The sequence below is a fragment of the Mustela nigripes genome, chromosome 2, assembly GCF_022355385.1.
Source record: "Mustela nigripes isolate SB6536 chromosome 2, MUSNIG.SB6536, whole genome shotgun sequence".
In the NCBI taxonomy this organism is placed as follows: domain Eukaryota; kingdom Metazoa; phylum Chordata; class Mammalia; order Carnivora; family Mustelidae; genus Mustela; species Mustela nigripes.
Genome location: NC_081558.1, coordinates 188785518 through 188800715, shown reverse-complemented (window position 1 = coordinate 188800715; position 15198 = coordinate 188785518). Strand labels below are relative to the sequence as shown.

The window sequence follows — 15198 nt, the reverse complement described above, 5'->3', positions numbered from 1 at the left end:
ATTTGTTCCAAATTTTACCAGTACATTGGGATTTGATTACAATATTTTCCCATATTTTTTTTTCTTAACATGGTTGAGTTCATTTGGCTTCATATCATAAGAACGGGTTTATAAACTCATTTATAAACGGGTTTATAAACTCATTTATAAACTCAAGAATGCAGGCTGTTCATTGTCACTTTCCGGTTTTTGATGTAGTAAAGTGCGACATTTTCTTTAATAAGCCTCCTTCCCCATGGACTCTGCTTGTCTGACTCATAATTTCTAATCAGAAGGCCACTTGCATGTTTGCAATAACATTCTCATTAGTGACATTTTCTCCCCTCCATTTGGAAACTTTTTTTGAACACAGATACTTTTTTTTTTTAAGATTTTATTTATTTATTTGAGAGAGAGACCGTGAGAGAGAGTATGAGCAAGAAGGTCAGAGGGAGAAGCAGACTCCCCATGGAGCTGGGAGCCCGATGCGGGACTTGATCCTGGTACTCCGGGATCATGACCTGAGCCGAAGGCAGTTGTCCAACCAACTGAGCCATGCAGGCATCCCTGCACACAGATACTTTAAAGTCAATTTATGATGGACATGAAATTAATGTAGATTTGACCAGTCCCTGTACTAGTGTCTCCTTCCCTAAACTAGAGGCTTATAATAAATGGTATTAAAAGTACAAAAAGTCAGATGCCAAGTGTAATAATCTCCTCCTTTTCTGATTTTCTACTAATTTTATTTACAAAGCTCCTGGAAAATGGCCATTTTTCATAAATCAGTATGAAAGCAATCTTAAGAAAATGTGTATCAGTTACTTATGGTACCATAGATGTCTGTGTTTGACCAAAGAGCTTTTAAATTGCACATATCTTTAATCAGCATCACAGTGAAAACTTTCTGCTGTGATATGCTGACATGAACAGAAGTGCATATCTTTAAAGGTATTAATCAACTTTTAGGATATGTAAAGAAAAAAACTACTAAAAATTAATAGTAATATGTTCATCCACCATTAAATTCTACTTTATATTGAAAATGTGTACTACTAATGACTGGAGTGGGTGAATGTAATATAGAGTGCTGCATTTAAAGCGCACTTCCAAAAATGAATTTTTGCTGACGTTAGGCTTTTCCTCTGGATTAGACATCTTTCACCATTCGGCATGCATCCCTTTAGAGTTTATGTGGCCTTCTGAAGGTAACAAATGGAGCTCAGTGGGGCTGTGTGTGGGAATGATAAGCAGTGATTTGGGTTGCTTCACATCTGTAGAAGCAGAGCACTGGAATAATTGACCTGCTAGGAAGCAGGCATGGTATTCTCTCCAAGCCAGCAGCAAGGCAAATGAGAAACCAGTTTTCAAGTGTTATTTTTCAGTGCAATCTACTCAATAACTACAAAATGAGTGAACAGGTGGTTAGATTTATGTCATCGTGCCATATGTTGCAACAATATTATCAGACAGAGGAATAATACAGGGCAATATTGTGCTACTATGTCTGTATATATCCTCTATCTCAGTGCCGTATGGACATACCTCGATGACAAATTTATGGAACATGGGAGATTTAATGGATAGGCTTTTAAAATATCTTTCACCATTCAATTGTACACATGTTCAAAGGTTAAACTGTATAGAGTTATGAAAGCATTGAACCTTTCACATAAAAATCCTTTAATACCACAATTTCTTTGAATTTTGTTTCAACTATTGTTTCATTTTGTTTTTCCTACTCAGAGATTTAAGGAGAATTGATAAATTTTCCTATAAGATTAGTATTTTTCAACTCTCAGAGAGACTGGAGAGCAGATGCTGCAGTCTAAAATCAGAAATTTTTTCTCACTCATCTTTTCTCAGTGTGATTATAATTAGTTATAGGAGAAACCATAAAGGATGGGAACTGTAGGAAATTAAAATCTATCCATTTCACACTCAACCCAACATGAACTGTTTTCATTTGTAACTTCAGAGCTTCTTTCCCATCAACATAAAATAAGTTTTAAATCTTAAATTAGGAGTCAATGTATAAGTCAATTATTTTTACCTGATATGAAAAAAAAAAAGTATTTTTTTCTTATTTTGGTGAAATTTATTGCTGTGTTTCTGTTTTTATGTATTAAACACAAAACCATACCAAACAAGAAGATTATTAGTGGCACCATTCAGAGATAATGGTTGATGAAAATTTGGAATACATTCTCTCAGAATATTTTTTTATAAAGATTTTACTTGTTTATTTGACGGAGATCACAAGTTAGCAGAGAGGCAGGCAGGGGTGGGGGAGGGAGCAGGCTCCCTGCTGAGCAGAGAGCCCAGAGCCCAATGAGGGGCTCTATCCCAGGACCCTGAGATCATGACCTGAGGTGAAGGCAGAGGCTTAACCCACTGAGCTACCCAAGTGCCCCACTCTCAGAATATTTTTGATAGGAGTGTTTTTTTCAGAAAGAGAGCCTGCCTATTCTCACATGGATCAAAGCTCTAGATCCAGACATACCTAGGTTCAAATTCTGCCTTGATGTTTCACTTAGATAATTCTCGTACAGTTGTCTTCGCTTTCCTTTTCTGTGAAATTGAGATAAGATTTGTTTTTACTTCTTGAGGTTAGTGTGATCATCAAATATGATGCTTAACTCAGTGCGAGACATATAGAAAACACTCATCAGAATGTTAGCTGTTAAATTTATTAGCGAGCACATATTAGCAAAGCTGTTGTGTTTGCATTAAACCTATCCATTATATTGAAAGGGCAATTTTTGGAAAAAAACTGTCACTGTTGAATACTACGTGCAAATTGAGAGCTACTGGAAACCAGTCCTCTTGCTTCTTGTCTGCATATCCATATTCTATAAGCAGTATTAATGCACATCAAGACTTACAGTTGGTGTTTACCCTAATCGCTTCCTTTGCAGCCCCAAGTGCCCCTCCACAATCTGTCACTGTGCTGACAGTAGGAAGCCACAACAGCACAAGTATTAGTGTTTCCTGGGATCCTCCTCCTCCAGATCATCAGAATGGAATCATCCAAGAATACAAGGTAGGAGTGGGTGAAGAAGTGGGTGAAGAAGCAGGGCTCACAGAAGGGCTTCCCAGAGGTCTCAGTGTCACATGCATGAAGCTCATCTCCAGAAGCCCTCTTGTTGAGACTGAGTGTAAAGTAATTTTTCTATCTTTGTGTGACAGGTAAAGAAACAAATGCCTAGGGCATTGGGACCTAACTCCAAGACACAGATAACAAAAACTCACCTGGACGAGTAAACCAGAACAGTGGAGTGTTTTTGTTTTGTTTTGTTTTGTTTTGGGACGGGGGTTGTAGAGCATGATTCCAGAACCTCAGAGAGTTAGAGAGATTGGGTACAGAGTAGGTGGTGCAGCTCTCATCCTAAAAGTCCTGTATCATTGTTATTAAATTTCTGTGTAAGGGGCCTTAGCAGGGATATTTTTAAACCGTGTTCTCATAAAAAGATGCTTCCAGGGTTTAGAGGGTTGGGGTGGGGATAGGAGGTGGATGGCACCAACTCCCACTCTGAAGTCCTCTTTTGGTCAATTTATTGAGGTTTTGGAAAATATTTCACTTGAAAAAGGGAGCCATTATAAAAACAAATTATGAAAAAACTTATAAATGTAGTTTATTATCTCATTTTTCTAATGATAATTTTGTTGCTGTTTAGAAACTATAGATCCATTGTTTTCCTGCCATCATTTGATGTTTAACAGACAAAAGATGTCTAACTTTGGGAAATAAGACTCTGACTAGCTGTGATGTGATTAGAACACATATGTTAGTAAAACCTCATTAAACCTTATAAAAATTCAAAACTATGATTTTGCTATTAATAAATGTATATGGGAGTCTAACAATTAACATGTTGTATATATCTATAAGAATAGAAAACTAGACACCCCATCTCACCCAAAAAGTTTAGAGTTGATATGTAAAATGAAGCTGAATAATTGTAGTGAAAGCATTGCAGGTTGAATTCTGTTATTTCTAAGAAAAAATAAAATTCAAAATAGAATTTTCTTAAATTAATGAATGATTAGCTTACTGATACCATGTACACAAGCACTTAACTCTAAAATTATCCCCATCACTTTATAAAGAAATGTGTAAGAAATATAAGAATCACAATTACTTATAAATATATATGCATACATATAAATTTTATAAGGATTAGGGTACAATGGCAAAGAATGATCTATTCTGGTATTTATGTTTTAATGAGGTTAGGATTTTACCTTTGTATCATTGGGAACTAAATATCTTAAACTTCCATTTACTGATATACCAATATTGATTATAACATGGTATTTTTTGTTATAAGTTGTAAGCTTTCTCACTCATATGAGAGTGCCTTATTTCGGTCACAAAGTGTATATTTTAGTTAGGCCTAAATATTCCTACATTAGTAACATAGATATCATTGTGTAAATAAAAGAAATAAGTAAGAATTACTTTAAATAAAAAGTTCCAGGAATTGACCTATTTCAAAAAACCATTTGTATTTCTACTTATGTATCTCCATGTAGATTATGAAATACTGTAGATTATGAATGCAAATATGTATATACAGTATGATTCCTTTTATAATGCATTTGACAGTAACAGATCTCCATATCCCAGGACAAAGTATGCTTTAAAGTCTGATTTTTACTTAGAGTAAAAGCCTGGATTCTTTCACATTGGTTTTCAAAGACTATCTACCACTCTGTTCTCATGAATGTGTCTGTGTATATGTCCATATGTTTTGATCGATACTGAGATTTATTACTGTCAATGTAAATATTGGCCTTAATTTCATCTCAGTCAATACTTATAACTTAGGTCAATTAATCTTGTTAACTACTTCTGGGTAAGTTAATAGTTTCTTAAATAGAATATAAATTACTTAGATGTGCACCTATATCCATTGGATATTACAACTAATAATCACCATGTTTTAATAGATTACATGCATAATAAACCTTGATAAATAAATTAATCAGAGAAGTTTATGAGTTTTAATCCATACCCAAATACTCTTTGCAACCAAGAACACTCTCCAGAAGTGTTTAAGGAATCACTGCATTATATGCATTCAGTGTTAGTTGTAATATATAAAGGAACATGGCGTGGTTTTAGCTTCTCCTACTGTTCTTCCTTTAATACACACACACACACACACACACACACACGTAGATAAATAAATTGCAAATATTAGCCTTTAGAAAATGTCATTTACAAATACTTCTATAAGCCAAGAGAATAGATGGGTCACTACTAAAAAAATAGGTCATCAGTTTGACAGAAAGGATAATTTTATATTCTTTTTGTTTCTCACTTTACATTTCTATAGATCTGGTGCCTGGGGAATGAAACACGATTCCATATCAACAAAACTGTGGATGCAGCCATTCGATCTGTAATAATTGGTGGGTTGTTCCCAGGTATCCAATACCGGGTAGAGGTTGCCGCTAGTACGAGTGCAGGGGTTGGAGTAAAAAGCGAGCCGCAGCCTATAATCATTGGTGAGTACATCTCTGTGGCCTGTTATCAGTTAGCCAACTGGCAAAAAGGTAGATATTTTTAATCTGTGTCCTAAGAGTAGATCTGCAGCAATGAGAAGAGGGTACACTCATCATATAGGCAAATAGGTTGACTGACTAGGGTTTCTCATACAAATAGTTAGCAATTTCTTGTGCTCTCAAGTTTCCCAGAAACTTCTTCAAATTATAATCACTAAGTGTTTAAATGCTGAAAGTCAGTTTGAAAATAATTTTTAATCAATAATTTCACTAACAATATTGATGTCATTGAAATATAATAAGAAATGAGACAGTTACTGAAGAAAGTGCATTGTGTTTCAAATCCTCTAAGCAAGAAAGATGTCAAAATTTCACCAGAAACAGTCCAAAAGAAACTTTGTAATCCAAATATATTATCCCAAATAAGAAATCCCTATTAAATGCACTATCATCATCACAGACAATTTTTCCCTACTAGCATTGATTATGTTTGCCTGTTCTTGAAATATATGTAAATGGAATCACACAGAATATAATACCTTGTGTCTGGCTTCTTTCACTAAACAATGTTTTTGAGACTTACCAATGTATGTATCATGCAATTCATAGGTTTTTGTTTCTGAGCAGTGTTCAATTGAACGAATATATCTTATTTTGTTTCTCTGCTTTTCTCTTGAGGGCATGAACATTCCTGTGTAAGTCTTTTTGAGGACACAAGTTTTTATTTCCTTTGGAGAGATATCTAGAGGTGGAATTTTTAGGTAATAGGATTGACATAATTTATAAGAAACTGTAAAGATTTTCATATTATTGTATAATTTTATACTTTCACTAGCAAAGAACATGACTTGCATTTTTTTTACACCATCACCAACATTTGATGTTAACCATCCACAATTTTAGTCATGCCGACAAGTATGAAAGTGTACCTCACTATTGTCTTTACTCAGTTTTCTTTGACGATTAATAATGTTGAACAACATTACGTGTGTTTTATTGGCCATTCACATATTTTCTTTTGTACCATTTCCAAGTCTTTGCCTTTTTAAAATGTGTTGTTTCTCTCTTGTTACTGGATAGGAGAACCGATACATACATAGAATATAAATTCTATATATGTATACAAACTCTTTGTCATATAGTTTTTCATCGCAAATATTTTTTCCTCATCTATGGATTCCCTATTTTTTTTAATTAATACTGTCTTTTGATTAGTGAATTTTTAAATTTTAGTGAACTATAATGTACCACATTTTTCTTTTATGTTTAGTGCTTTCTAAGAAACTGTGTCCTATCTGTAGATAGGAAATATATTTCCTTAGATTTTCTTCTATCAGCCTTATAATTTTAGCTCTTATGCTTACGTCTATAACTCATCTTAAAGTAATTGCATGTGTTTTGAGAGTTGAGGCTTATTTATTTTCCTAATTATATCAGCACATGTTTTCTTAAAATTTTCCCTATTTTATTTTTGTAAGTATACTTGTTAAATTCCTTTACCACTTATTCTGTACTATATGTAAACTTACTTTTATATATTACCCTTTCATCTTATGTCCTTACTCACCTCACTTATTTATTTTAATAATTGTGGCATATTTTTTCAGGGTGTATTCAAACAATATTCTGTCTCCTTTCTTCCTATATGTGTTAATATGGTAAAATCTATTGAATCATTTCAAAAGTGAATAAGCCTTTCATTCCTGGGATAAGTCTCATTTGATCAAAATACATTATGTTTTCTACAGATATTATTCCATCCAATTTGCCAACATCTGCTAAAGAAGTTTGCATCTATGTTCATGAGGGATAGTGATCAATAGTTTTCTTCTAATGTCTTTGTCAGGTTTTAGAATCAGGTTGGCTAACTTTATAAAAGGGGCTGGGAAATATCCTATTCTTGGCTACAGTCTAAGAGTTTTTGTGGGCCTTTTATTTTCTTCCTTAAATTCTTTCGAGAATCATTTATAATATCTGTGCCTAGAGTTTTCTTTGTATATTCTCTTTGTATTTATGAGATTGCATTTATTTAGAACTGTTATTATTCCTTTGCTGGTTGTATTAAATGGATTTTTGGTTTTTCCATCAGTGAATTTGTCTAACTTATCTAAGTTCTTGAATTTATTGTTATATGCTTAATTGCATTATCTCCTTATTTATAATCCACTTTAATTGTAATGTTGCAGGATGTGTAGTTATGTCTTCTCTTTTATTTTTTTAAAAGATTTTAGGGCCACTTGGGTGGCTCAGTGGGTTAAAGCCTCTGCCTTTGGCTCAGGTCATGGTCCCAGGGTCCTGGGATCAAGCCCCACTTCGGGCTCTCTGCTTGGCAGGGAACCTTCTTCCCCCTCTCTCTCTGCCTGCCTCTCCGTCTACTTGTGATCTGTATCAAATAAATAAAATCTGAAAAAAAAGATAAAAGAAAAGATTTTATTTATTTATTTATTTAAGAGAGAGGGAGGACACAAGAAGGGAGGAAGGGCAGAGAGAGAAGGAGAAACAGAACTCTGCTGAGCAGGGAACCCAATATGGTTCCCCATCCTAGGACCCTGAGATCCTGACCTTAGCCAAAGGCAGACACTAAACCAATGGAGCCACTCAGGTGCCCCTCATCTCTTTTATTCATATACTGAGAATTCATGTTCTCTCTCTCTTTTTCTTCTCTCCCTCTTTGTTTTGCAACCCCCCAACCATCCCTTTAATTTCAAATAGCTTTGATAAAGATTAATCAATGCTTTTTAATCTTTTCAAATATAAACTTTTGGGGTGCCTGGGTGGCTCAGTGGGCTAAGCCTCTCCCTTCGGCTCAGGTCATGATCTCAGGGTCCTGGGATCGAGCCCCACATTGGGCTTTCTGCTCAGCGGGGAGCCTGCTTCCCCCCCCCTCTGTCTGCCTCTCTGCCTATGTGTGATCTCTGTCAAATAAATAAATAAATGAAATCTTTTTTTAAAAAGTATAAACTTTTGGCTTTGTTAGTTTTATTTATTTGATTTCTAATTAATTAATTTCTGCATTTTTTCTTCTTCTTACTTTTTGTTGCTTCTTAAGATGGAAATCTATACCAGTGATTTGGACCTTTCTAATACAGATACTTAAAATAAATTATAAATAATAATAATAATAATATATTATATATAATATAGTAATAATAAATTATTATTTAAAGTTATACATTTCTTACTAAGCACATCTTCAGCTGAATCTTATACATTTTGAGTTTCCATTTACCACGATGTTTCCATTTACCACGATGTTGAAAATACTTTTCACTTCACCTAAGGATTTCGTTCTCTTTGCAGAGGTTGTTTAGCAGTGTATTGTTACATTTCCAGATATTTTGGAATTTCACAAATAGCCTTTTCTTTCTGATTTGTAATTTAATTCCACTGTGTTTAGAAAATGTACATTGTATGAATTTAGCCTTTTAAATATGGAGAATTATTTTATGGCTTAACATTTGGTCTTAGGGAATGTTGCTTATGCCTTTGAAAAATATGTGCATTTTTCTGTTCTGGAGTGGAATGTTCCATAAATGTCATATTAAATTAGTTGGTAGTATTGTTCAGGTCTTTACTGATTTTCTGCCTGTTTACTCTTTCAATAAATAAAAAAGGAGTCTGGAAATTTATTATAATTAAAGATTTTTGTATTTCTTCTTTCTGTCTATAAGTTTTCATTTCATTTATTTTACTACTTGTTTTAAGTGAATACATCTTAGAATTGTTACATTTTATTAGGGAACTTACCCTTTATCATTATGGAATGCCCTGCTTTATTACCTAGTAAGATTCTTTGTCCTAAAATGTACTTTGTCTAATATTAGTATAGCTACATTATATTAAAAGTATTTACATAGTTTGTGCTTTGTTTACAGGGATATTGTACATTTCTACTATTTATATTACGTATTAAGTCTCTTTTAAAGTCAATATGATAATCCTTGCCTTTTTATTGTAATGTTTAGACCATTAACTTCAATATAATCAGTGATGCATTTGGGCTTAGAATTACCATCTTGCTATTTATTTTCTATCTGAATTTGTTCCTATTTTCTTAGTTTCTTCTTGTTGAATGAAGTCACTTTCTGTATTCTATTTTGTATCCATTATTGGATTCTTAGGATTAAGGGTTTTTTTAAAATAATGGTTACTCTAGGATTTACCTAGCAAGAACTTAAAAAAATATAATTCCATTTTCATTCCTCTCAGTATTTTTGCTATTGTTATAGTTTTACTCTTATATAGTAAACACCAATATACAAACTAAAGTAGTGTTATGATTTGCTTTGCTTTAAATCATTAGTTATCTTTATCTTTTAAGTAAATTAAAACTAAGAAAAAATTTTATGTTACTCATTTTTTATCAGATATTCTGTTCTATAAATTCAATTTCCTCAGCCTCCCTGAGTTCCTCTCAGGAATTTTGTTTAGCCACATTTGGGTTCCTCTTCACTGCATTGCATTTGAGTATTAGCACTATCTTCAGATCAAATATGAAAATAGTAAAATCTCCCTTTTTTTTACTTCCCCTTTCTCACAATCCTGCTCTTTGTTTTACATATTTTGCCAACTTTTCTACTTATTTATGGGAGGATTTTGTGTCCCATACCTGTTATTTCTTTATGGGCAGAAATGGAATTATCCAGTGAATTATTAATTTATTTAATATACTTTTCTGTTCTAGAATTTCTATTTGTTTTCTTTTACATGTTCCATTTATTCTAATAGCTACTTTAAAGTCCTTTTCTCCTCATTTCAACGTCCATGTCATCTCATGGTCTGTATCTGTTGATTATTTTTTCTCTTGACCTTTGGTTGTCTCTTACTATTTTTTTACTTCTTTCTTCTTTTTTGCTATTGTTATTTTGTTTCTTTTTGCATGCTTAGTAGTTTTTTACTGCATACTATACATTGCAGATGCATACCATAAAATTTAGTGATCTTCTAAAGAATGTTGGGTCTTGTTTTAAAGAGAGTTATGTTACTAGCTGATCATCTTGATTTTTCGGGGGCTTGGATTTTACCTTTGTTAATATGGGACTGTTTATGTTTTGACCTTTTTCTCAGAGCAAAATCTCAGTTCGACCTTTACTTCCAAGTCATGGCCCTTAAGAGGCTTCAGTGAAAAGCCAAATATGCTGATCTCTTTTCCAACTTGATGAAATTTAAGGTTTAAACAAAATTTTCTCTACAGTGAACATCAGCTGAAAAGTCTGTTCAGCCTTTTCAGCCTTCTGGTTTTTGATATTCACCAGATTCTTGGAATCTTCATTCTGCAGGTACTCTTAAGAGTTCATTGTATGATTAAGGGGGAGTTCATACAAAGATTTGGAAATATTACTTTCGTGTGGCTCTTGAACATGGCTTCCCAATGAAAATTTTCAGTCACTCTGTCATCTGAGAACTGTATCCTCTGACACTTTATAGCAATATGACTGAAGTTTTCAATTTGGGTTCAAGCTGCCTAGCACTGTATGGTTTGAAATTTTTAAAGGAAAAGAAAGCCTCATAAATTCAGATTTCCCCTAGTGCATCTCCCTTCTTTCAAGAGACATATATCTTCAGTTCTTCCTGCTTTTATTTGTTTATTAGTATCTTTAATATATTTTTAAATGTTCTTCCTAGAGTTTGCATATTTTAAGAATATTTACCCAGAGTTTGATACAATAGAATGTGCCAGTCCCATTTCTTTCTGTTTGTTTTTTGAAATGATGCACATAGAGCACACTGCCAATTTCTGGGAAATTGTTTCTTTTTACAAAATATTTATTGTATATGAAGAGATTTAACATTCAACCATACTGTTGATTTTTTAATATTCTCCAAGTTTTTGTTCTTTTATATATTAAAAATGTTAAGGAGAAAAAGTTATAGTATTAACTTTCCTTTAAATTGCCTTCCCTTTCTTAATTAGTCATACAGACCGAATTAATTTCTTAACCTGAGGGGAACCTACAATCTTGCCCTTCTGAGATTTTCTAAAATAAATTGGAATAAGAAAGAAATACAGGTACACCCAAAAGGATTTAACTGATACACACACACACATACACACACACACACACACACACACACACACACACACACATTATGCTATTTAGAAGTAAGCCCTTCTTACTTCTCTTACTTTTTTCCTTAAATGTTTATGAGACATATTTAAAGGGCACCGTTTTCTATGAAAATTCCTGCATAAGCAAACAAAGCTTTGTGGGTTTTTGTGGTTTTTTTTTCTTTTTAATTGTCTATAGCAGTTGGAATATTTCTAACCCAGATTGTCAAGTATCTATATATTTCTTTACTGTATTTTCTATCATTTTTATTAGAAGTGTAATTCTCAAGCAAAGGGAAGTTTTTGGCTGTTGTTGTTTTTTGTTTGTTTGTTTGTTTTTTGTAGAGACTGTATGCATTATTCACAATATTGGGGGGATTTATTGTACTTGGAGGCAAGTAAAACATTACAATAATACCATTTAACCAAGCTCATCTCATGTTAATTAAGAACTTAACAACTGTATAGTAACTTAAAAAAAGGAAAACTAACTTAGAGTGTTTTAAATCAAATAGAAAGTTTTATTTAAGTTTTCATTAGTTTAAAAAGACTGTTTTTAAATGTATGATTATTACTTTATTTTTTAGCATATCATACAACTCTTTCCAAATTTTCTGTGAAGTTAAAAAATAATCTAATAAATGCTATTTCTATCTCCTATTTGTGTAACTAGAACGTGCAGTATTCGAGATGTGATCAATGGAATTGCACCACTTGGAATAAATGCATGCTCACATGTGCACACACACGCACACACAAACACACAAGCACAACTCAACACAGAAAATGCTGTTTCTACTCAAGAGATTTATTTCTTTTTAATATCTACTGTTGTACTGAAGAAGCCTTTGTTTCTTTAATTACTCCTGCACATCTACCTTAACATCTTGTCTGATAACATTATCTACAAAACTGTTATTCCTTAGCTGAAAAGTGATTTAGTGATGGCTAATCTTTTTCTGTTTCAATTTGTGCTTTCTCTATTGTCTGTTCAGTACTAGAAACAGCACTCGAAGTGACTCAAGCTCTACCTCATTTCCCCTTTGCCTTAATTAAATCATGTATTGGCATTTGTTGTAATTTATGGCTGATAATTTTAGATTTGTCTTATGCCAGACTATGTACTGTTTCATCTATTCCTTCTCAGTTTTATTTTCATCCCAGAAAGTTCCATTAAGGGAATATTAAATAAAATATCATATAAATATAATAAATAGCTATACACATGTTTAAAAGCATTGTTTTTTGTCTGTATTTTCCACTGGTAAGAGAATTTAACATCAAAGTGTCCATAGTTCTCCTATACCATTTTACTTACACACACAGAAATTCAACCACATACATTTACATAAGTAAGCATCAAAGATTATGCCATATAGTAAATTTACTTTGCTTTATAATTTTCAGTAATCTTGCTTAATAATATAGCTATTGTTTCTTTAATCATTTGGCCACTTAATGCTTACCTTATATAGTTGGTAACAATATGTGGAACAGCTGCAAACTTTCACAGTAATAGATACAATCGAATCTGATGTGTATAATTAATTTTTAGTCCAACAAATTGGTTTTGTTCTTCATTACTCTCCAATGGGAGGAAGACATTACATTTCATTATATTTTTTGTCTGCAAGAACAATGGAGCGTTACAGGTCACACGCATCCCTTGTCTATGCTCTAATTAGTCCAACTGACAACATTGTTTCAAATATACCAGCAACATAAGAAGTAGTAATACACCTTTGGTAACATAAATATTGCACATAAAACATCATATTTTATCAACCTTGTACACAAATGAAGGACAAGTTTTCTTTTCTCCTTGTTCAATAATGTGTTTATTTTCCTTTTGGTAACTCCTAGTAGCTATAAAAATCAGCAGGTATGTGTATGTCTTATATTGAAAATATGAATTCATTTTAAATATTTTTTATCTAAGTTTATGTATATAATAACTAAGGTCAGATAAATTGGGAAGATTAATCAGGGTATTACATAAGTGAATCTGGGTTTTACATCTGGAATTTAACACAAGAGACATTTCAGAAATGGAATATAAGTATGTATAAGAAAAATGCTAACAGCTATAACAAAATAAAAGTTTTTTTTTTTTCCTTATTCATAGTCCCATCTGATATAGATTAGCAGAATGGAGGTTAGGGGTTGTCTTCCACACAGTCATTTAGGAAACTTCGATCCTTCCAATCAATAGCTCTGGATTCTCTTACAGGAGTCAGAATGCTCCAAAGACCCCTTCTTTCTATTTAACATTAGCAAAGAGGGAGAATGTCAAGTATTGTCACAGTAGTGTGTGGGTCAGGTCTACAGGCAGTATGCATAATATGCCTATGCAGTATTGTAAGTCACTTTGCTGCACTTAACTACAAGTGAGTCTAGGCTATGTTGGCTACATTTCTGACCTGGAAGAAAGGAGAAACTGGCAAACAAGTCATCTGTGGTTTTCAAGACTCTTACATCTAGACAATTATAACTTACATCCCTGAAGTTCTTGAGTGGCTCTTAAAGTAACCCTTACCCATACTTGGGTCATAATTTGGAGTCATCAGCCTCTTTACATACATCATCTTAACTAATACTTCCAAATATTTGAAATGGTGCTGTTGCCAACTAACAGAAACAGGTACTTGAAAAGATTAAGTCCCTTACCTAAAGTTATTGCTTATTTAAGTTGGTAAGTGGAAGAGATGATATCCAAACAGGAAACTTCAAAGACCATGTTCTTTCTTCTATGTTATAATGCCATAATAACTGAAATAATGAACATCATACATGTGGTGTGATATGCTGACATTTGCCACTTACATTTTGATTTCAATTTATTTTTCAACTCTTTGATTTGTAACTGAAAGGATATGATATTGACACTACAAATCACTTAATTTCCTGTGTGTAAATATCTTAATCTTTTAAATACACACCTAAATATTTGCTTTTCAGTGATACTACAATTCCATAAGTTTTAACTTATTTGAAAATGTGGATTAAGATTTTCTTAATTATCTCTGAAAGGTCTAAACTGCCAAAATCATGACTATTTCTAGAGTAATATTAGACCAGATTTAAATGTTTATTTTAGTAACATAGACCTTAGAATTAGTATTAAAGTTGTCTTTTTTATTCAACTTTCAAGCAGATTTTCAAATTAGTTTAGTTTTATTGTACCTTTGTGTGGTATATATGTATATACATATATATAAATTATAGAGACTGATCTCTATGAAGCACATAATTGTCATTGTTTTATATGGTAGTTTTAATACATCCCCCAAAATAAAGGGTGTTTGATCAAAATAAGATCTTTGTTAGACTATTAAGGACAATATTAAATGACATATTTTTAAGCCAAGAACAGTTGAATTGATGCAGTGCTATAGAGGAAAGACAATTTGCAAACTTTATGCATGTTGCAGTTGCTTTATATATTTTAACGAGACTATATTAAAACATGCTTTACCTAGCTAAGGAAAAGTTGCTGTTATTTTGCACCCTAGTACTTATTTATAAGGCAATAAATCAAGAAGCAGTTCTGAATCTATTCATAGTAAACCAAAACATAAGGGAGCCATGTTCTTAATCAGAGTTTAGGCTCATAATTTAACTCATCTTCTGAAACTTATGAAATGTACTTATCAATAATT

The 15198-nt window shown here is 32.7% G+C and overlaps 1 protein-coding gene across 7 annotated transcripts in view; it reads left to right on the top strand.

Moving 5' to 3' along the window:
• ROBO2 (roundabout guidance receptor 2) overlaps positions 1–15198 on the top strand; it is a 1305913-nt gene that overhangs the window by 1226367 nt on the left and 64348 nt on the right. For all 7 annotated transcript variants that reach the window (XM_059392157.1, XM_059392155.1, XM_059392153.1 and 4 more), the window contains exons 16-17: positions 2898–3022; positions 5322–5493. In XM_059392157.1, the coding sequence (XP_059248140.1) occupies positions 2898–3022; positions 5322–5493 (297 nt within the window). The remainder of the gene's footprint in view (positions 1–2897; positions 3023–5321; positions 5494–15198) is intronic.